Source organism: Marmota flaviventris, chromosome 2, assembly GCF_047511675.1.
Source record: "Marmota flaviventris isolate mMarFla1 chromosome 2, mMarFla1.hap1, whole genome shotgun sequence".
Lineage (NCBI taxonomy): Eukaryota > Metazoa > Chordata > Mammalia > Rodentia > Sciuridae > Marmota > Marmota flaviventris.
Window position 1 is genome coordinate 90935824 of NC_092499.1, and position 24227 is coordinate 90960050.

Here is a 24227-nt window from a genome sequence, read left to right on the forward strand (position 1 = left end):
GCCCCTTCCGCCACAGAAGTCCCTCCTCTTCCGTCTTTGCTCTCAAAATGCCGAATACGCTTGGTGTCTGTTTTCTCATCTTCTCTTGCACAGCGAGATCTCCTTGATAGGGAGTAGACACAGGCCTGAATGGAGGGGGAAATGTCTCAAATATTAAACACGTCGTGGGCAATGGCTATGGTGGTTAAGAACTAGTGCTTCGTTGGAATGGAGGTTTGCCATTTAGGAAATTAGCAGTATTTAGGAAACTATTTCTAGGCCTTAACTTTCCTAATCCGCGAAATGGTTTTAGTCTAAATACCTATAAGCTACTCTCGTGAGCGCCTAGCACCACCTGACATACTTTTTTTTTTTCATTTTAGTAGCTGTAGATGGACAGCATACATTTGTTTCTTTTTATGTGCTGAGGACAGCATATATTTATTTTATGTGCTGAGGATCGAACCTAGTGCCTCACAAGTTAGGCGAGCACTCTGCCACCGAGATACAGCCCCATCCTCTGGCATATTCTTAATGGTAATACTGAAAATAATAACAGTTTCAATACCAACATTATATACCAACTCATTCAAGTACTTTAGCCTGTAGATCAGTGGTTATTGTGTTCAAAAGACCAGCAGCATCAGCATCACCTGTGAACTTGTTAGAAATGCAGTCTTAGGCCTCACTCTAACTCTACTGAACCAAATTCTGGAGGGGAACAGCAGTCTGTTTTAATGAATTTCCAGGGTGAGTCCTGAGTCCATGCACTTAAAAGCTTGAGAACCACTGTTTTAGGTTAGGTTTTCTCAACTGCAGCACTATTGCCATTTACAGCAAGATAATTCTTGGGGTGGGGGCTCTCTTCTGTGTATTGAGGGATGTTTCGCAGCATCCCTATCCTCTATCCATCAGATACAGATGCCAGGAGCACCCTCCCAGAGATTGAAGAACCAAACAATTCTCCTTGCCTGGTGAAGGGGATCCCCCTCTCACTGTCTTGACAAGGTCACAGTGAAAATAAGTGCTGGCAAAGCCACTCTCCCACTGTCTTGTCAAGGTCACAGTGAGGATGAATGCTGGGTTGGTGAGAAACCAAAACCATCAGACCTTTTATATGTAATTGGGACTTTTCATTTTCATGTTCCTGACAGGAGGCATAAGTATGTTAAATGCCAAACAAAATTAAATTTCAGATGGCTAGAATATAACAGGTAGTTCTTGCCTTGAAGGCTGTTCTACTGCCCCTCAGCATATCAAGGACAAAGTAGAAAGCTGCTCTACTATCTCAGCACATTGAAGACAAAACTGATAATGGACAACAATCATTCTCTGAAAGGTCACGAGAATTTTAGGCACCACATTGATTATATCAACTAGAACCCAAGCCCATATTTCCAGCCTTTTAGAAAAATTCATTATGCTCATTGTACAAAACCCACCATATGTAGTTTAATTTTTGATTAAGGAAAGTTATGTTATACACTTAGGAAAGTTAAGACATATAAGGATACATTCTTTTCATTTCTATAAACCCTCTTTTACTTCACATAGGGATTTATGATGAGCATACTTAATACTGGTGGAAAGTGGACTGATGTTTAGAACTTACTTTTTATTGAGAAAGATTATAAAGATATAAGAACCAGTGCACCTTGACTGAGAAACAAAGAAACACTTTGAGAAAGCAGCTCAATCAGTTTTATGAGAATAAATTTAGGAATAAATTAAAGTAGCTTTAAAAGATATATTTTTAGAATAATGTTAGAAGTATTATTCTATTTAGATTCTTGGGTTTAGAATTCTTAAGTTTTTATTGTATGGGTTTCTAATATGTTTTAAGAATGGTTAATAAACTTTAGGATACTTTAAGATTTAAGGGGACTTTTTATTTATTTATTTATTTAGTTTTCGGCGGACACAACATTTTTGTATGCATGTGGTGCTCAGGATCAAACCTGGACCGCAAGCATGCCAGACGAGAGCGCTACCACTTGGGCCACATCCCCAGCCCCTTAAGGGGACTTTTTTAGATGGGAATCTTAGATTAGAAATAAAAGTGCAGGTGTACTTTAAAACTTAAAGGTTAATGATAGGTTAGGAGACTTAGAGTCTGGTTACGTACTTTGGCAATAGTTAATAAGAAAATAGTACATCTTAGGAAAATCTGAAAAAATGTAAATTAGTGACACATCTTATTAATGATTGATAACTAAAAGTCACATCCTGGAAAAATGTAAATTGATATTACATTTTTCTATACTCTAATTATGGTTAAGAAAACATTATGTCTTGGCAAAGTTTTGAAATTGTATAATCAATGTGATGTATTTTGAATCTATAATGATGAGAAAAATTGTAATAAAAGATGATCCAGAGAAAGCTCCATTAGAGCTCGCTCTCTGGAGATTGCTCCAACACGACTGTCTCATCTTTTCGCAGCCACCACTCATCCTTCAGGACTCCCTGGACGCCACTAGGGCAGGACCCCAGAACTTGCCAGATATCACTGGTTGGTAATATCCCTGGTTCTAGGCGAATAATTCTCAAATTTAATGTGCATACAAATCAAATGGATACATTGATAAAATGTGATTGTGATTTAATAGAATGTGAGTGGGGTCCTCAATTGAACATTTATGAGCAGGTGTTTAGAAACAAGCTGTGTCTCATATCCTAATACTCCCTTTTTGTTGCGGGGGGGGGGGGGGCAAGGGTGTTACTGGGGGATTGAACTCAGGGGCATTTAACAACTGAGTCACATCCCCAGCCCTTTTTGTATTTTATTAGAGACAGGGCCTTGCTAAATTGCTAAGGCTGGCTTTGAACTCATGATCCTCCTGACTCAGCCTCCCCAGTCGCAGGGATTATAGGTGTGTGCCACCATGCCGAGCCTAACACTCCTTTTAAAAGCAAGTGAAGTGGCTCTTTTCACCCATGGGTACTTACTGGCTTGGGTTACTGTTAGCATTCCCCTTGTAGAGACTTAAAAAAATAAAAAGGCTGAATTTGAATTGCAAGAATTATCTATATCTGGCAATTCCCACTAAAAATCATGAGCTAGGTCATAAACAGGCATTTGGGTTTAAAGCAAAAATCTAAAAAGGATGAGCTTATGATATGAAATTTAAAAAAAAAAAGGTCCTGGTCATTTTACTTTCATAGTATTCATTTCTTAATATGTAATTTAGGGATACATATCCCATCTTTATCAAATGCTGTTTGATAATAAAATTAAAGTATATTTGCAAGTAGCTAAAACACAGTTGCTTTAAAAATCTTGTGTTATGGTCAAGTTTCACTGTAAAAGCTGAACATCACCTTGGAAAAAGGTCTAGTAGGCTAAAGGATCAAGACAAAAATAAATATAACTCTAAGGTTACACTAGGGAAATATTAAACTATAAATTCCTTCTGAGCCTATCCTAAGAAATGATAAAATATATCCAATTCCAGTACCATAGGAAGCCATAAATAGAATTATCAGATCCTAAGACATAAAATTTGTACCACACAAAACAGGTTAACCCAATAGGGTATTTTTTGTAGTTTCAAGTCAACATCAAACCAGCCTGAAAAAATATGACCAACTGTTTTGTTGCATTATAACTATTATTCCATCATAGTGTACAAATGCAGCACAATACCACCAACCTTTTGCTAATGGATAAACAAGAGTACATCTCAGTTCTCCATACTGTCACTCTTTTCTTTTTTTAAGAGAGAGAGAGAATTTTAATATTTATTTTTTTAGTTTTCGGCAGACACAACATCTTTGTTTGTATGTGGTGCTGAGGATCGAACCCGGGCCGCACACATGCCAGGCGAGCGCACTACCGCTTGAGCCACATCCCCAGCCCCATACTGTCACTCTTTTTAAGAGGTTTTGTGTAGGTTGCTTTTTAAAAAATTACTACAGCAAAGAGTTGTAGAGAAATGCTACATAAGCCTCATCCAGACAGAGTGGATGACACATTCTGTATCACTATCTCACCAGGAAACTAAAGCTCCTGTGGAACCAAAGCAGACTTTTGCAAGAATATAACATAATGGAAAGTAGAAAGCCTATGGTGGCTGTGAAGGCCCTGATACTTTTTATATTAAATTGGTATCTTCTGTTGATCATTAATTTGTTGTAAAAAGAGAACATGAACTAATATCAGGACAATAAAATTCATGTTGAATGGCCTAACATCAGTTTGCTGAAAATAAAACCAATAAAGTCAACTTTTAAGAGCACATATGTCTTTTGATACTTTTGATAGCACATATGGAGGCATACGTGCTATCAAAAGTATGCACATGGGCTGGGGTTGTGGCTCAGTGGTAGAGTGCTTGCCTGGCACATGTGAAGCACTGAGTTCAATTCTCAGCACCACGTTAAAAAATACATAAATAAAACAAAGGTACTGTGTCCATCTACAACTAAAAAATATTAAGAAAAAAAAAGTATGCATATATTTTACCTACAAGATTCACTGCATTAACAGCTCCACCAAGTTTCCCAAATTTCCAATTGCATCAGAACTACTGATGGCTGCAAAGTTCTACATTGTTAAGTAAATAAAAAATTGTTAAAAAGCGAGAGAAATACTACATAAACATAAACACTCTGACTATATAGTATGAGTTAGTGAAGACTGTGGTCATGTGGTCAATGGTTTTTATAAAAAATAAAACAATCTAGAGTAAAAGCAATGAAAAGAAAATTTCCACAAGAGGAAGTTTAGAAGAAGGGTGTTCAGAGAAAAACTGAAATAAATGAGAAAAAATACATTAATTTTGTTAAAATTTTTTATATTAAAAAGTGGTATGACTTCTTATGTAGAACAAAAATCTTGGGAAGGCAAAATTGGAAAAACCATTAAAACAGAAATATAGTGCTTCAAGTGAATCCCATCACCTTGTGATATCCCTTATAAACAGTCTTCAAATTAACACCAGACACTAGAACAGTCAATCCTAAGAGCAAGCAGCAGCCCAGGGCCTCCCCATTATTTCATGCAAGAATAACTGTTTAAGCCAGCAGTATCTGTTTCCTTTCTATAAGCTCCCCTGAGGCATTACAGTCCCTCTAGCAGGGTGTTCAATCATAGCACTTAGATGCAGTGCCTCTGGGCATCTAGTGCAACCCCAAAGAATGGCATGAAGGCAAACAAAGCATTGCCTAGGACTCCACAATGCTGCCCTTGGAGGCTTACAAAACAGTAGTTAAAAGTCTTGGAGTGTGCACCACATTGCCAGCAATGGGATGTGTCACAATAGCAGATGTCAAAAGAGTTATGCTAATATTTCTCTTTAAAGTACATCTGAAATAGAAAAATCTTTAATATACACCATTTGTAAACAAAATTGCACTTGATTTTCCTTTTTTGTAAATGATCTGAATCTCACTGTAACTGTTTCTCTCTTTTTCTCCTTTTTTCCCCTTTTGATCATTGATAGAACCATAGCTCCTTTACTCAGAAGGGCTCTTTTTATTCAAAACTACCTCTGCAAGATGTGACCTAAACTTCCCAGAAAACTGAAAGATAATTAACAATCTCCCCTATGACCTATGCAACTCCCTAAATAAATAAAATTTACAGGCAGTTGCTCCTGGAGATTACATATTATGGTGTTGATGGCAAAGTCCTTTAGAAGACATTAAACCTTTTAGTTTGACATATTAAACAACTGAAACATATAAAGTTCAGGAACAACACATAAGTTGCATAAACATCCATGTCAGGATTTGGGAGGGAAAGGGCATCGATGTTGTAAATAAGCTTGTAGATTTTTCTCATCCTATGAACGTGTTTTCAATAAGATATTCTCCTTGTTCTGACACCTCTTGCCAGCTCCAATGCACACAGACCAAGGAACAGATCAGGATGTCACTGCCTCCTTTAATCCCATGGAACAATGGAGAAGATTGACAAAGAAGCTGATCTCTTCCCTGATACTAGCCATCTTCAACTTCAGATCTTCCCATCCTTTACTCCATTTTGGACCTTTCAAAGTGTGTAATCATTCGTTCCTAGGGAGTTAAAAAAAGATTTATTCTAAGTATATTAATTCAAAATGGTATACATTCCAAATATCTTGTGTAAACTATCCAAATATACATTTTCCACAATACTATCTTAGTTACTTAGAGCAAAGGTTCCTAAATATCTGTGAAGATTTTGAAACATACAAATGTCCAGGCCCCACCCAAAATCAACTGAATCAAAATGGCTAGTTTTGGGACAACAAACCACAATGTGTATTCAGGGTCAATTAAATGACTGAACAAATATTATTAAGGATTAATAAGGATTTGTATCTCAATTAATTCAGGAATTTAACTTGAAGAACCAATCTAGATGTGGACAAAAATTTAGTACAATACTCAGCATTACAACAAAATATTAGAAAGAACCAAGAGTCCAAAAATTAAGAGTTATGTTAAAAAAACTATCTTTACAACAAAATATTACAGACTTTTAAAAATTACACTGGATGAGAAAGCTCTAGAAACCTGCTGCACAACCTGTCAGATCAGGCTGGGCAGGCAGCAACCAAAGTTGGCAGATTTAAAAGGGCTGGTGAACAGGCTTTATTGAGATATCACTCCCGGGCAGAACTCGAGCAGACCCACAGAGGGAACAGGGGAAGGGTCTGAGGAGAAACCGAGTGGAAGCTCCACTGGACTGGACTTTTATGGGGCTTACAGCAGGAAGGGAAGGGCTTGGGACAGGAAAAGGTATCTCTAGGGTCCCTTGCCCCCTTGGAGTTGGTCAGGGGAGTTGGCTGAACTCCAGGATTGGCCAGGGGGTCCTGCTGATTGACAGGCGTTAGTCAGGAGATCTGGCTGATCGACAGGCATTTCCGCTGGCATCTGACTGATGTTCAAAGCAGCGCGGGCTGCTTTGTTCTAAGTTGCCACAAAGTCGCCACCAAGTCACTGCCACCGACCTAACATTCCAGCCTTACCATGTGCATATATTTAACCCCCTACTTAAGAATAGCTAAGAGAGTAGGGATGAAGAGCAGGAGAAGAAGATTAACATTTAACAGGGATGAGAGGTGGGAGGGAAAGGGAGAGAGAAGGGAAATTGCATGGTAATGGAAGGAGACCCTCAGGGTTATACAGTGGAGGAGGTAGAGAGAGAGGAGGGGAGGGGAGGGGAGAGGTGGGGAGGGGGGAGGGTGGAGGATGGGAAAGGCAGCGGAGCACAACAGACACTAGTATGGCAATTTGTAAATCAATGGATGTGTAACTGATGTGATTCTGCAATCTGTGTATGGGGTGAAGGTGGGAGTTCATAACCCACTTGAATCAAAGTGTGGAATATGATATGTCAAGAAATTTGTAATGTTTTGAACAACCCACAATAAAAAATTAAAAAAAAAAAAAAAGAATAGCTAAGAGAGTAGATCTTATGTTGTTTATATAAAATAGTATTTATACTATCATATTTCAAGTAAAAAAATTACCATTAAATTTCCATTTGTCATACAAATTTTTATATTTTTTTCATTTTTCCTTTGCTTCAATTGTTAAGTACCCATCACAAACATATCCCAAACTGATAGGATTGTAAATCCTTTTTGAATACAATTAATCGAATGAGATAATCTATTCTTCTGTTTTTATTAGAAATACTTTTCCTAAAAATTCTGTTTTTCTTTTTCATTCTAGCAGCTCTCCAAGTCTGCTGCCCAGTTGTCTCTGTAAGAATATTTTACATTGTCATCCTAAGAATTTGCCTTGCCTCTCTTGTGTTGGATCCTTTATTTCCTGGATCCCAAATCTTTCTGTTAGTTTTCTTATTTTCATGGAGAACATTTTCTAGTACTTTCCTAAGAAGCACACATAGGAAATTAATTCTTATGTGACTTGAAATATCTTTACTTTAACCTAATATTGATGGTTTATTTAGGTATAGAATTATAAGTTAAAAACTATTTTTCTTAGGCTGGTGTTGTAGCTCAGTGGTAAAGCACAGAACACATGAGGCACTTGGTTCAATCCTCAGTACCACATAAAAATAAATAAGTAAAATAAAGGTATTGTGTCCATCTACAACTGAAAAAAAAATTTTAAAAAACACAATTTTTCTCAGAATTCAAAGGCATTGTTCTAACATCTTCTAGCTTTTATTGGAAGTTATTGTTATGTAATTTGTTTCTTCTGTAATTCATTTAAATTCTTTCAAGTTTTATAAAAAGAAAGGCCTTGGGGAAAGTGACACCGGGCATACTGGCAAAACAAAAAGTGCTGGATACTCTTACCTCCACAAATGCCCTGATTCAACAATACACCAGAACAATTCCTGGTGAAAAATTCAGGAAACAGCCTAGGGGCTCTTGTACCATGGAGTAAAACTAAATCAACTGTATCAAAGCCAAGAAGAAAATCTGAGGTCCCCCTTTTGCCATAATGTACTCCTTAAACCCTGCACAATGCCACATGAACTGTAGGAAACCTTTATCTCCTAGCTTCTCCCTGGGGAAGGAAGGGAAGGGAAGGATTAGAACCTATATCCAACATCTTCACCTTTCTAGAAGCTGCCAGAACGAAGCTGGTTTTTGTCTTGACTTTTGTCTTAAAAAACAAAGGGCCCCCAGGTTAAAAGTCATGGATAACCAAGGTTTGGTTTGGATTAGCAATCACACACTTGCCAGCACAACTGCCTGAACCTCTCAAATTCAGTGTAGAGTGAGTCAAAACCCCTAAATCCCAGCCTCTCCCTGGGGAAGAAAGACTTGGACTGTGATTAACATTCCAAGCTTCGGGAAGTTGCCTGAAGCCCAGTGTGAACAAAAAAATAAAGAGCTTGAGGCTCACTGCTGCTCCAAGACCCACAGTGCAGTAGACAACAGGGGAACAAGAGATTATAAATTCCTGGGGAAAGACAGCAGATCCCTCTGACTTTGAATTCATATGTACAGAGAAGATACATATGCAGAGTAGGATGGAATTTTCCAGAGTCTCTGGCCAATCTGACTTGTGAGAATCTTCTGTACAAGGCATGTCACACTGAAAGTGATGATTTACTTTCTTTTTTAAGGAACAGACACCAATACAGAAAATTAAGCAAAATGGAGAAACAAGGAAACAGGGACCAAACAAAGGAGCGAGAAAAATCTGCAGAAACTGACCCTAACAATTAAACAGAGGTTCATGAATTACCTAAGAGAATTCTAAATAACTAGATCAAGATAATAATGCATGAATAAAGTAAGAATTTCAACAAGATAGAAAATTTTAAAATATGCCAACAAACTGTAACCTAGAAGAAGTGAATAAACCCCTAGAAAGACACAACCCGCCAAGACTGAATGATGAAGAAATAGAAAATAAGACTTACAACTAGATTTAACTCAAAACCTCAAAAAAAAAAAAAAAAAAAAAGCCCAGGAACAGATGGCTTTATTAGTGAATTCAACTAAACATAGTTAAAGACAAATATAAACTCTTCCCAAAAAGTGAAGACAAACTCATTTCAAAGGAACTTCCAAATGGACTCTATGAGGTCAGCATTACCCTGATACCAAAGCCAAAGACACTTCAAGAAAACTAATAAACCTGATGAATACCCATGCAAAAATCTTCAACATAACAAAAACTGAATTTGAAAGTACATTAAAAGGATCACACACCATGATCAAGAGAGATTTATTCCTGAGATGCAAGGAAGGTTCAACATACAAAAATCAATGTGATACAATACATTAACATAATGAAGAACAAAAACCACATGATCAGATCAACTGTGATACAGAAAAACATTTGACAAAATTGACCACCCTTTCATGACATAAATTTAACAAACTAGGAATACTAAGAAATTGCCTCAACATAATAAAGCACATAAGTGAATAAAACTGACTTCATATACAAAAATGAATAACTAAAAGCTTTGCTATGATCATAAAGAATACAAGAATGCCAATCTCACCATTTCTAGTCAATCAACACAGTACAGAAGTCCTAGCGAGAATAATTAAACCAAAAAAAAAAAAAAAACGTAAAACAAACCTGTTAGAATAAATGAGTTCATTAATATTGCATGATACAAAACCAAAATATGACAATTAATGTCACTTTTTAGTTGTCAATGGACATTTATTAATTTATTTACATGTGGTACTGAGGATTGAACCCAGTGTTCACACAAGCTAGGCAAGCACTCTCCCACTGAACCACAACCCCAGCCCTTCTTCTTCATTCTCCTTTTTTTTTTTAACAGTGCTGAGGATTGCCTTGCACATATGCTAGGCAAGCACTCTATCACTGAGCTACCCAACTACCCAACCCAATCACTTACTAACAAAGAACTATCCAAAAAAGATATTAAGAACACAAACTCATTTACAATAGTAACAAAAAAAAATACTTAATTAAAACAATATGGTACTGGCATCAAGACTGACACAGACCAATGAAACAAAATAGAATGCCCAGAAATAAAACCTACACACATACAGTATATGATCTCTGAAAAGGCTATAAAGTCTATACAATGAGGAAAGGATAGGTTCTTCAATAAATGGTACTGGAAAAACTGGATATCCACATGCAAAATCTGTTTGATTTTAATAAGCTTGAATCTTATGTACATAATCTTATGTACAAAACAGATTAAAGACTTAAAACTAATATCTGAAACTATAAAACTCCTAGGAGAAAAAAAAATAAGATTCTTGACACTAATATTGGCAACAATTTCTTGGATATACACCAAAAGCACAGGCAAGAAGAATAAAAATAGACCCAAAGAACTCAAACTGAAAAGCCTCTGCACTGCACAGGAAATGAGAGCATGAGAAGCAATATATGGGATAGGGGAATATAGTTGCAAATTATGCACCTGATATGGGGTTAATACCAGAAACTCTTAAAACTCAACAGCAAAAAAATCAATTAAGTTTAAAAATGGAAAAATGACCAACAGATAGAGGCCTGTGTGTGTGTGTGTGTATTAAATGATCAGCATCACAAATCATCAGGGAAATAAGGTAGCCATTATCAAAAAGCAAAAAATAACATGTAGTGGCAAGACTGTGGAGAAAATGGATCCTTGAGTTCTGTTGGTAAGAATGTAAAATGGTATTGTAACTACAGAAAATAGCAGGTTCCTCATAAAATTAAAAATAGAACTACTTTTATGATCCAGAATCCCATTTCTGAAAAGAACTAAAAGCAGAATCTCAAAGAGATATCTGTATATCCGTGTTCACTGCAGCACTATTCACAATGGAATTAATAAGAAAAATGTCAGATATAGCGCGCGTGTGTGTACACACACACACACACACACCATGGAATACAATTAATTCAGTTTTAAAAAGAGAAAGAAATCCTGCCGTGGGTGAACTTTCAGGAGCTTATGTTAAGTGAAATAAGCACATCATAGAAGACAAGTACTTCATGAATCCACTTAGTATGAGGTATCTAAAATAGTCAAATGCATGGAAAGTAGAATGACAGATGCCATAAGCTAGAGGAGGCGAAAGGAGAGGCTGCTATTTAACAGGTGTAAGTTTCAGTTAAACAAGAATTTCTATAAATTTAATGTGTAACAATGTGCTTATACTTAGCAATACTGTAATGTAGACTAAAAAATGTTTTAAGGAGAGTAGATCTTATTGTTATATTTTCTTACCACACACACACACACACACACAAAGCCTCACTGTCACATACACTTGCAAAGTCCCACATAATTTATTCATAAAAGAAAACAAGAGGGCTGGTGTTGTGGCTCAGTGGTAGCACACTTGCCTAGCAAACGCGAGGCCCTGGGTTTGATCCTCAGCACCACATAAAAACAAATAAAGGTATTGTGTCCAACTACAACTAAAAAATAAATATTAAAAAAAAGAAAGAAAACATGAATACCTATACCTCAGATACAGCATTCATCTCCAGAATATAAAAAGAACTCAAAACACTTAATACCAAAAAACCACAAATAATCCAGTCAATTAATGAGCAAAGGAACTGAAAAGGCACTTCACAAAAGAAGAAATACAAATGGTCAAAAATATATACGAAAAAATGTTCAACATCTCTAGCAATTAGAGAAATGCAAATTAAAACTAAACCGAGATTCCATCTCACTCCAGCCAGAAAAGCAATTATCAAGAATACAAGTGACAGTAAATGTTGACAAGAACATGAGGAAAAAGGTTCACTCATACATTGCTAGTGGGACTGCAAATTGGTGCAACCATTCTGGAAAGGAGTATGGAGATTCCTCAGAAAACTTGGAATGGAACCACCATTTGACCTAGCTATCCCACATCTCAGTTTATACCCAAAGGATTTAAAATCAGCACACTACAGTGATGCAGTCACATCAATGTTTATAGCAGGTCAATTCACAATAGCTAAGCTATGGAACCAACCCGGGTGCCCTTCAATAGATGAATGAATAAAGGAAATGTGGTATGTATACACAATGGAATATTACTCACCCATAAAGAAGAAAGAAATTATGGCATTTGCCAGTAAATGGATGAAACTTGAGACTATCATTCTAAGTAATATAAGCCAATCCCCCAAAAAACAAAGGCCAAATGTTCTCTCTGATATGTGGATGCTCACCCATAACAAGGGAGGGAAGGGAGGGGAATGGGAATGAGAAAGATAGCAGAATGATTCAGACATAACTTTTCTATGCTCACATATGAATACATGACCAGTTAACTCCACATCATGTTCAACCACAAGAATGGGATCAAAATTGTAATGGGCTGCACCCCATGTATGTATAACATGTCAAAACATGCCCTACTGTCATGTGTATCTAAAAATAACAAATGAAAAAATTTAAATTAAAAAAAACATGGGCTGGGGTTGTGGCTCAGCGGCAGAGTACATGCCTAGCAGGTGAAAGGCCCTGGGTTAGATCCTCAGCACCACATAAAAATAAATAAACAAAATAAAGGTATTGTGTACAACTAAAAAATAAATATAAAAAAAAAAAAAAAAACATGAACAGATGATTGTTATCAGGCCACCAAAAATATGGTGGTAAACCCTTTATTTCCATGAATGGCACAATCAGGTTTCATGCAGTCAGACCTCTAATTGGAATACAGCATGGCTAGAGAATTAAAACCAAAGGAAAACCCTGATAGAAAATAATTAGCAGAGAAAGACCCCATGATAGAGACCTCAGAACTGCAAAATACACCACAGAAAGCAAAGTGCTATGTGGATAGGTTCAAATCTCAATGTTAACGGTCTCAATTATTTCAACTAATAGCTAAAGAATTTGACACTGTATGCAGTGTTACACAGCAGGTCAGTGGAAAATGAACAAATCATTTTTAGTATCCAGTTCAATAAAATGAGTCAGAATCAGAAAAGATATTTCTAGAAGGCTTTCTGAAATCAAGACATTGTAGAGTAATCTAACATTCCAAATAGGTTTTAAAACTAATTCCTATTAACCCAGGCCACAACTCTTAAATAAGACTTCACGTAAAGCCTCTTAATTGAACTATATGGAGGCATATTAAATCTTAAAAATCAACATGAACATTAGCAGTACTAATTATGATCCTCATCGTCTAAAATGGTAGTGACATAGGAACATGAAATCTAAGAGATAACAAAATAATTTACATTTTGTCTACTGTATTCCTTTCTCAAACTTTTTATTATTTTGCCAAATTTAGCTACATTCAGATAAAATTTTAATTTCCTAGAGACAGTATTTTTTACTCAATTTAAGCAAAAACATCTTCAAGTCTTAACATATTATTCTGGAAAAGAAAAAAGGGGACATGCTAGACAGACATAAAGAAATGAAACCTTCTTGGGGATGGGGCTGTGGCTCAGTGGTAGAGTGTTCGCCTCACATGTGTGAAGCACTGGGTTCGATCCTCAGCACCACGTAAAAATAAACAAAGGTTGAAAAAAAAAATGAAACCTTCTTTATTGTATTTGTATTTCCATTCTTATTCCTTTCAGCTCTACCAATTATAGTTCTTTAGTCCACACTGAGTAAAAATAAATAGAATCTCCCTAAACAAAGGATTCATGACTTGCTAGTAAATCACAAGATCCAAAGACTTAATACACATATGATTACTAACCTCATCTGAATCCAGAAGGGCCGGAAGTGCTCTGCAGAGAGAAAAACACTAAATTGAACAATGTAAAATAAAGCCGTAAATGGTTCAAAAAAGTGGAATAATGATTTTTTGTTGTTGTTGTTGTTAACAGGTATTAAACCTTGGGGCACATCCCCAACCCTTTTTATATTTTATTTTGAGACAGGGTCTCACTAAGTTGCTTAGGGCCTTGCTAAGTTACTAATGCTGACTTTGAACTTGCAATCCTCCTGCCTCCCAAGCTGCTTGGATTACAGGCCACACCATGCCCAGTATGAACGTGGGAATGCAGGTATCTCTTCAACATAGTGATTTCCTTTGAAAATATACCTAATTTAAGCTTTCTTGTGATTTAACTAAGATTTGTATCTTATTAACACCCCCTTTAAGGGGAGATAAAAAGCAAATAAAATAAACAAGAATCAGAGTTTACTAGAATTGTATAGAGAACAATAAACATGTTCTACAATATGATAGAATCAATATTTCATTAATATTACAGCTCTGGAAAGGAACTCAAAAATTTCAAAAGTACTAACTCATTGATTTGGGGAAGATCTATAGCTAAATCTTTCTAAGCCAAAATGTCATCTGAATGATTAATCCCAATTATTTCTTTTGTACATTATTTCTTATCTACTAAAATCATTCTTCAGCATTTTAAATTCTCATTGTTATACTCCTCAGCTCTTTCAATAAGTAGTACTAACTTTGAAATAGGATCCTTACAGTAATAGTAATGATTCAAACACTTACACATCTGTCACAGAAGAAGGAACATTCTCTTCTACCCACTTCAAATCATCTTCCTGCTGGGAATATAACACCAATTGTTATTCAAACACACTGCATAATACATCAAGTAAAAATATGTTTTAAGATCTTTAGTCTTTTGTAATTCTAAGTAGTACATACATATAACAAATGAGACTTCTAATAGAAAAGTCAAACTATTAAAAAAAATTTTTAATTATCTTCAACTAATTTCTCCCAAATGTCCCCACTACCCATTGTTTTTCCTGGTAACCATTGCTCTACCCTTACTTGTATGAATTCAACATTTTTGGATTCCTTATAGAAGAGAGATCATGAAGTATTGTTTTCCTGTGCCTGGCTTATTTCACTTAACAAATTGTCTTCCAGGTTCATCAATGTTATTGAGAATGACAAAGTTTCTTATTTTAAGACTGATCAGTATTAAACTGCGTATATACACATTTTCATAATCCACTCATCCAGTAACACTTTGGTTGATTCTATATAATTGCTATTATGAATGCTGCAATGAACATGGGAATGCGGGTATCTCTTCAACATAGTGATTTCCTTTGAAAATATACCTAGTAGGATCATACAGTTCTATTTTTGAGAAACTTCTCTACTGGTTTTCATAACAGTGATACTAACTTACATTCTTACCAACAGTGTGCAAGGGTTCCCTTTACTCCACAAGCCACATGCTCATCTTTTGTCCTTTTTTTTTTTTTTAATTGGTACTGGGGATTGAACTCAAGGGCATTCGACCACTGAGCCAAATTCCCAACCACCATCCCCAACACATCTTTTGTCCTTTTGACAATAGCCACTCTAATGGGTGTGAGGAGATATTTCATTATGGTTTTAATTCTCAATTCTTGATTATGATGATGAGCATCTTTTTTTTTTCACATACTTATTTGTATTTGAATTGATTTGAGAAATGTCTAATCCGGTCTTGTTTTTTTATGGGGTTGTTTTCTTGCTATTGAGTTGTCTGAGTTCCTTATATAAATTGCATATTTTTTAAAAAATACTTTGCTTAGTTGGCAATGGACGTTTATTTTATTTATTCATATGTGGTGCTGAGAATCGAACCCAGGGCCTCACGCATGCTAGGCAAGTGCTCTACCACTGAGCCACAATCCCACCCTATAAACTGCATATTAACCCCCTCAGATGTATGGTTCACAAATATTTACTCTCAGCCTATAAGGTGTCTTTTCACCTGCTATTTATCTTAGAAACTATTTTTAGTTTAAGATAATTCCCTTTCTTTATTTTTGCTTTTGTGACCTGCACTTTTCAAGTCATATTAAAAAAAATCATTACCCAGATTAATATTATAGAGTACTTTTCTCCCAGTAGTTTTACAGTTTCAGGTGTGTGTTTAAGTCCTTAATCCATTCTGAAGACTTATATATGGTATGACACAAGGGTCAAATTTCATTCTTCTGCATATGTCTTTCCAGTTTTCCCAACACCATTTATTTAAAAAAACTATCCTTTCCCTATTTGGGGTCCGTGGTATTTTTGTAGAGAACCAAGTGACCATAAGGCATGAATTTACTTCTAGGCTTTCTATTATGTTCCACTGGTCTATGTGTCTATTTTTATGCCAGTACCATGCTGGTTTTTTATTTTATTTTTATTAGTTGTTAATGGACCTTTATTTTATTTACTTATTTATATGTGGTGTGGAGAATTGAACCCAGTGCCTTGCACATACTAGACAAGCATTCTACCACTGAGCCACAACCCAGCCCCCCATGCTGTTTTGATATTACAGCACAGCAGGTTTTTTTTTTTTTTTTTCCCTCTTCCCAGCCAGGCAGCAGGGTGGTAAGCTGGGGCTCAAATCCAGGGCCTATACATGCTAAACATAAGGTCTACTGAGTTACATTCCCAGATCTGTGTAGTACATTTTAAAGTCAGACTGTATAATATCTCCAGCTTTGTTCTTTTTGCTCAAGTGTACTCTAGTTATTAGGGGTCTTTTGTGGTTCTTTTATAAATTCTAGGATTATTTTTTTCTATTTCTATAAAAAATGTCATTGGAATTTTGATATGGACTGCACTGACTGCTTCGGGTAGTATGAGCATTGTAACAATATTAAGTCTTCTAATTCAATGAATACAAATTATCTTTCCATTTATTTGTGTCTTCTGAAATTTCTTTCATCAATAGTTTATGGTGTTCAGTATACAGTTTTTTTACTTCCTTGGTTAAGCTTATTCTTGAGTAATTTATTTTTCTGCAGCTATTGTAAAAAGTATTTCTTTCTTGATTTATCTCTCACATAGTTCAATGCCAGTATACAGAAATGAAACTGATTTTGGTATGCTGATTTTGAATCCTGCAACTTTACTGAAATTTGTTAGTTTTAATAGTTTTTTTGGTGGAGTCTTTAACAGTTTCTATATGTAAGATAATGTCACCTGTAAACAGAAACAAATTAACTTCCTTTCCAACTTAGATGCCTTTTTCTTCTTTTTCTTGCCTACTTGCTCTGGGTAGAATAAAATAATTTTGTCTTTAAAATCATGTAACAGAAATATAAAATAATGTCTACAGCCTTAAATGTTCTCTTCTCAGTGGCCTAATAGTGTTTTTTAAAATAATATTTTTAGTTGCAGATGGATAGACACACTATTTTATTTACTTATTTATTTATTTTTTAATGTAGTGCTGAAGATGGAACCCATTGCCTCACATGTGCTAGGCAAGTGCTCTACCACTGAGCTACAACTCTAGCTCGGCCTAATAGTTTGTTTCATGCAGGCTTTGCCCCTTAAGGTTGGACTAAATTCTAAAGCCCTCCTATAAAAAATGAATACTCAATTTTTAGAACAAAACATTAGGTCTTTACCACAAAAAAAGATATCAGGTTATTAACGGAACTGTGACTTCACTGATGAAAACCATTAAACAGAACAATCAGATTGGTCTATATTTTTTCAAAATATAGTAGCATATCATCTAGTTAAAGATACCTAGACCCTAGTCTCTCTTGCTGCCTGTTTTTAGAAATGTAAATGTGATAAATAAGATTGTAAAGTAAGCCTAATTATAGGATAGGTACAAAAATCATTAAGATGTAACCATAACTGCTGGGTTTTACCCAAGGCTAAAAGGCCATGCAAAAATCAAAGAGGAAAGGGGGAAAAAAAGTGATACTTACTGCTTTATTTACCTTACTATTTCCATTAGGTTCTTGTTTGGTACCTCTCATTTTCATCCCCTCTGTACAAGAAAAGAAAAGAAAAAAAAAAAAAAACCAAAGATGTGTCAACTTTGTCAATAGACCAGCAATGAACATAAAATTGAATTCAGAGCTTTATTTTAAGCTACCTCTGTGAATTATATAACAGATATCTCTCCATCTTTACATTTATACTGGGGAGTTCAAAGCTAAATTTCTAGCTTGTTTCTAGAAAGTAAACTGGACATTTAATGTGGAATTATTTAATCAATTTATCATGGCTTCATCTTAAAACTTATATACTGACTGGGGAATAGCTAGGTGGTAGAGCACTTGCCTAGTATGCATAAGGTCCTGGGCTCAATCCCCAGCACCACCATACGCCACACACACACACACAAAAAAACCCTTAAAACTTATACTCTTATTTGTTCTTTACCACATACCAAATTCAGGAACAAAACTGTTATAAAATAATAACAGACTATATGAAAAAATATTTAAAACACAAATAAAAGGTGAATTTTATCACTACCAAAGCTTTCTTTCAGCATAGGTTCCTTTTGTTCATCTTCCTCCTCTTCTTCAGACAATGGTGAAAAGGCAAACCTGATGGAACAATGTCAGAATAGAAAGAAAAATTAGAAAACTACAAAAACTGTTCTACTATCTGGATTACCCCCACCCCCCAGTACTGGCAATTAAACCCAGGGGCACTTTACCACTGAGCTACATCCCCAGTCCTTTTTAGCTTTTTATTCGGAGACAGGACCTCACTAAGTTGCCGAGGTTAGTCTTGAACTTGTGCTCTTCCTACCTCAGTCTCCCTAGTAGGTGGGATTGTGCCAGCATTCCCAGCTATTATCTGAATTTTACAGGACTTAAATAATTGCAATTGCAGTAAAATTCACAAAAATCAGTTTAGGGAATACTAATTTTTCCCTTCAGAAAGCTCTTAAATATCTATATTAGCATAAGAGAAGCAGAAGAATACCATACTTATGAGTGCAGGCTACCTGGAACCTTCAGACAAGTTACTTAATCTCTTTGTACTCCTAGGTTTCCTCATTTGTACGTGGGGATAATAGAGTATTACTTAAAACACTCACAAAGGTTTTTGTGCTTAAAACAATACCTGAAACTTCTTTTTTAACTCTTTAAGTTATTTTTATATGTATTTTTAGTTGTTGATAGACCTTTGTTTTATTCATTCATTTATATGTGGTGCTGAGAATCAAACCAGTGCCTCACACATGCTAGGCAAGTGCTCTACCACTGAGCCAGAACACCAGCCTAATACCTGCAACTTTTAGCAAAGCACTCTGTAAGGCTACATATCATACAAAGTAAATTTTCATTTAATTTACAATCTCAGCCTTCAAACTGAGAATTAAGGAAAGCCTAATCTTGTGTGTTGCAGGTAATATAAAACTTGTTTCCAAGTGGGAAGCTCATAAGATGAAGGTCTGGTTTGGTACACCTCCGATGCTGCTCCCTCACACCTCTTTAAGTGACTCAGTAAAGTAGCTGCCTCAGCTTTAGCTTTGACCTCATTATGTACTTTCAATTTTATTGTTACCCTAATATTTTCATTCTGCTTTGGTTTTAAATCTTCCTTTCATCATGAAAACTCTTTAATAAGCTAGAAATGCAGAATGTCTGTCATTTGTTAAAGGTTAACAAATGTCATGGTAAATATCATAGTTAATGATAATACCTGACTGCATCTAAAATCAGAATAAGGAGACTCACTCTCACCACCTCTATTCAATGTTACATAGGAAGACCTAACCAATATAATAAGAATCAGAAAAAAGTAGGAAGATGATTTGTTAAGGAATAAACATTATGATTACTTTAGACAAAAACCCATCTGAGGTAAAATCTAGAAATTGTCAGAAGTAACAAGATAATGTATCAACAGCATTTAGCTGGATGCAGTGGCACCTGCCTGAAATCCCAGCTACTCAGGAGGATGAGGCAAGGGGATTCCAAGTCAAGGCCAAGCTTGGTAGTTTAACGAGATCCTGTCTCAAAATTTAAAAAGGCTGAGGATGTAGCTTAATGATAGAGCACCCCTGTGTTCAATCCCCAGTACAGGGAGCAAGTGGAGTGGGGATGGGGGGAGGGGGGAGTCAACAGCATTCCTACATATTTGGAAAAACCATATGTAATATTTTTGAAGCTTTCATTCATATAAAAAATTTAAAAACATAAATGAAGCACTAAAAGAATGGAAATAACATATCCAAAGATGAAATTATTAAAAAGATATAATTTCCCCTCATTAATTCAATAATTCAACTAAATTCTAATCAAAATCTTTGTAAAGTTTTCCTTGAATTAAACAAGCATATTAATTTTTAAAATTAACATTTTTAAAAAAGATTAGGGATAGAGGTTTAGGTACTCCAGATACCAAGAGTTGTCAGGAAGTTATGTAATTAAACCAGAATACTGATGAAGAAGCAAAATAATGGAAAAAGAGAACACAAACATGGGCTGGGGATGTGGCTCAAGCGGTAGTGTGCTCGCCTGGCATGCGCACGGCCTGAGTTCGATCCTCAGCACCACATACAAATAAAGATGTTGTGTCCGCCGAAAACTAAAAAATAAATATTATATATAAAAAAAAAAAAAAAAGAGAACACAAACAATTCTTGGTGAATGAAAACTTTGATGGTGAATTTAAAATAACCTTCTGACCTCACCTTAGGTTAGGAAAGAATTTCTTAAACAAGATACAAAATGTAAAATCCATAAAGGAAAAAATGACAAATGTGACTTCCTATTTCTGCATTTTTATATGACAAAAACAGCACAGAAAAATTAAAAGGTAATGAATATCTTCAGTACAACAAAGAAAATATTGGCTCTTAAAACATATTAGGAATTACTACAAATAAATACATAAATGACTGCTATGATTTGAAATGTCTGTCCCCTCTAAAACTCGTGAGAATTTCATTTCATTCTCAGAGCAACAGTATTTCAGATGGGGTTTAATGGGAGATGTTTAGATTGTGAGGGTTATACCCTGGTTAATGGACTGATCCTGTTATAAGAAATGCTTTTGCAAGTGGGCTCTCCCTCTTCCTTTATGTCTTCACCACATGATGACACAGTAAGAAGGCCCTCACCAGATGCTGGCAACCTTGATCTTGGGAATTCTCAGCCTCCAGATCAGTGAGTCAAGGAATTTCTCTTCATTATAAATTACCCAGTCTGTGGCATTTTATTTAAATGGACTAAAACAATGATCAGTAAGCCAATAAAAAATAAGACAGCAACAACAGGCTAATTCACAAAACTAAATGACTGTTAATATATAAATATTTTAAAAAGCTCAAATATAAGTGCAAATAAAAATCACACTAAATATTAACTCTTATCCACTATACCTTCAAAAATTAATGTAATAGGGAGATGTAGAAGGGCAGAGAGAAAAGCTTCTCTCATATTACTATTATATACACAATTTGTTTCAGGTTCTTTATGAGAATGCAATCCAGAAAATACTTTCAAAGTTAAAAATATACATACCCTTTAACTCAGTGATTTGAAGCACACTAATTAAATATTGAATTATGTGCCAGTGTGTCATGAAAAATTAACCTTATATAACCAACAGTGGTCTGACCATTCCCCTTGACTACTATGAAGTAATCTCTGTAGCACTGAAATATCGGGCCTGATGGGAATGTTTTTGTTTGCCTGGGAGATCTGGATAAAGACAGTTCAATAGTGTGATTTATGATAGAGGCTTTGGCTCCATCACATCTGTTCCAACCTCTGGAGAACTGGAGACTAAAGGTATTAGCCCAGCTTTCAGGAGGACACTACCCGAATAAATCTCACTAAAAACTCTGGACACCAAAGGTTCAGGTGAGTACCCTGGATGGCAATACTCTATATGTACTGTTACATACTACAGCTGGGAATAAGTAATGTCATCCATCACTCTATGAGGACAGAATTATGACAAGTTTCTGTTTAGGCTCTTCCAGAACTCTGCCCCATGTGTTTCTTCTCTTGTATTTGTACCTTTCCTGTGTAATAAATCATAGGTAGCTATGAGCATTACCAGCTTTCACTAAGTTTTGTGAGTCCTAGCAAATGATCAAAGCTAAAACCGGTTTTGGGAACCTCCAGGCTTCCAATTGAGGTCAGAAGGGAAAGCTGTCTTATGGGGACTGTCCCAACGGACTTTGTAGTTCAGCTAACTATGGGTAGTTGGAGTCAGAAGTCAGATCCTGACTCACTGAAACATGCTGTTTAATAAAATAAAGGATGAGGGCTAGGGCTGTAGCTCAGTGGTAGAACACTTGCCTAGCATGTGTGAGGTACCGGGTTCGATTCTCAGCACCACATACAAATAAATAAAATAAAGGTCCATTGACAACTAGGAAAAAAACATTAAAAAAATTAAAATAAAATAAGGAATAGGAGGGTGGGAGTTAGTGAACCTTTGAATCCCATACTGGCATAGGGTCAGCCATGATATGGAATTGCAGCTGTGCTAGTATCATTATTGGAATTAAAAATTACCAACAAAATTTAGAAATGATGGCTCAACTCCTGGGGAGTTGGCTTGATGGATGTATAAAAAAAATGCAAAGTAACAAGAAAGAAGAAAAATGTGTAACACCTTAGTTATTGTTTTTGTAATAACTAAAATGAAAATAAAGAAGAATGTTGGAGCAGATCCTTATGATGGGCCAACTTGGATGTAGGCCTATCTGACACTGTCAAGTTTGGGCTCTTGCTGAGTAGTTACAGCCACCTCTAAATCACTTCAAAAGGGAAAAACTATACTGAAATAATAAAGAGCAAAGATTAGAATGATTTGTAAAAAGAGAATGGATAAAAGAAGGGAGAAATCAAGAGGGGAGAGTTAGGGGACTTGCTCTAGCAGAGTGGAAGTCTTTAAATAGTTATTAGAAAATGGGATGATCCAGGTATGATAGTGGGGCCTGTAGTCCCAGCTAATCCAGGGATGGAAGCAGGAGGACTGCTTGAGCCCATGAGTTCTAGGTCTGCCTAGCAATATAGTAAGACTGACAACCAGAAAAGGAAGGAAAGCAGGAGAAAAGGAGAGAAGGAAAAAAGACAAAAAGAAAAATCCAGGAAGGAAAAACAGGCAGAAAGGGAAGAAGGGAGGAAAAAGAAAGGAGGAAAGGGGGAAACGGAGAAAGAGAAGGAAAATAAAGGAGAAAGGTGAGTAAAATAAGATTTTAACTTGAATAGGGAATAAAATGGGAAAGGATATACCATATTAAGCTACTAATAACACTGAAGTCATGGGGAATGGAGGCAATGTTTAAAAGAAAAGGGAAAGGGGAAATAATACAAAACGTTTTTTAAAGACCAAGGAAGCAAAGCATTTTAAATACAGACATTGCTAGCAAGTCACCAGTATTATCTAAAAATAGACAGATTTAAAAGGAGAGTCCCCAAAACATCTATATGTTCTTTTTGAATAGTGAGATTTCAGATCTCCTCTATTTTCTTGCATGGCTTTTCTGTTACTTGACTTTCTTTTTTTTTTTTTTTTTAATTTTTTTTATAACTTTATTTTATTTGTTTATATGTGGTGCTGAGGATCAAACCCAGGGCCTTGCATGTACGAGGCAAGTGCTCTACTGCTGAGCCATAACCCCAGCCCCTTGACTTTCTTTCATTGCTATATTTAATTATAAAATTTTAGCTGTTCAAAGGGACCGGGTTGTGGCTCAATGGTAGAGCCTAGCAGGCATGAAGCACTGGGTTCAATCCCCAGCACAACATAAAAATAAACAAATAAAATAAAGGTATTGTGTCCATCTACAACTAAAAAATATTTTTTTAAAAAATTAGTTGTTCAAACTGGACACAGAGGTGTCCCCCATATTTCCAGCTACTCAGGAGTGTGAAGCAGGAGGATTTTGAGTTTGAGGACAGAATGAGCAATACCACAAGACCCCATTTCATAAAAAAGAGCTGTTATTTACCTTTCCTTCTTTGGTGTGACTGTTTAATATAAGCTCTTAACTGTCTAACTAAAAAAGAGGACAGAAGGGTTTTTAAAAAAAACAAAAACAAAAGGGAAACAAAGGCATGGATATTCACAAAATAATAACAGGCAACTCTTTAATAACAGAGATTTGTATATAGTTGAACAAAGTGAATTCACATGTGGATTTTTAATTCCTAA

At 35.7% G+C, this 24227-nt stretch overlaps 1 protein-coding gene across 5 annotated transcripts in view; it reads right to left on the bottom strand.

Annotated features, from left to right (window-relative positions):
• Positions 1 to 4754: 4754 nt before the first annotated feature.
• The window catches only part of Tmem87a (transmembrane protein 87A), a 57953-nt gene continuing 38480 nt past the window's right edge, over positions 4755 to 24227 (bottom strand). For 3 of the 5 annotated variants that reach the window (XM_071608139.1, XM_071608135.1, XM_071608136.1), the window contains 5 exons: positions 18570 to 18643; positions 18014 to 18075; positions 14832 to 14887; positions 14058 to 14088; positions 4755 to 5997 (listed from right to left, as the gene is read on the bottom strand). In XM_071608139.1, coding sequence (XP_071464240.1) covers positions 5956 to 5997; positions 14058 to 14088; positions 14832 to 14887; positions 18014 to 18075; positions 18570 to 18643 — 265 coding nt within the window. In that variant the 3' untranslated portion in view covers positions 4755 to 5955. Of the gene's footprint in view, positions 5998 to 14057; positions 14089 to 14831; positions 14888 to 18013; positions 18076 to 18566; positions 18644 to 24227 lie in introns of those variants that run through there. The other 2 variants (XM_071608138.1, XM_071608140.1) reach the window with 2 other exon arrangements.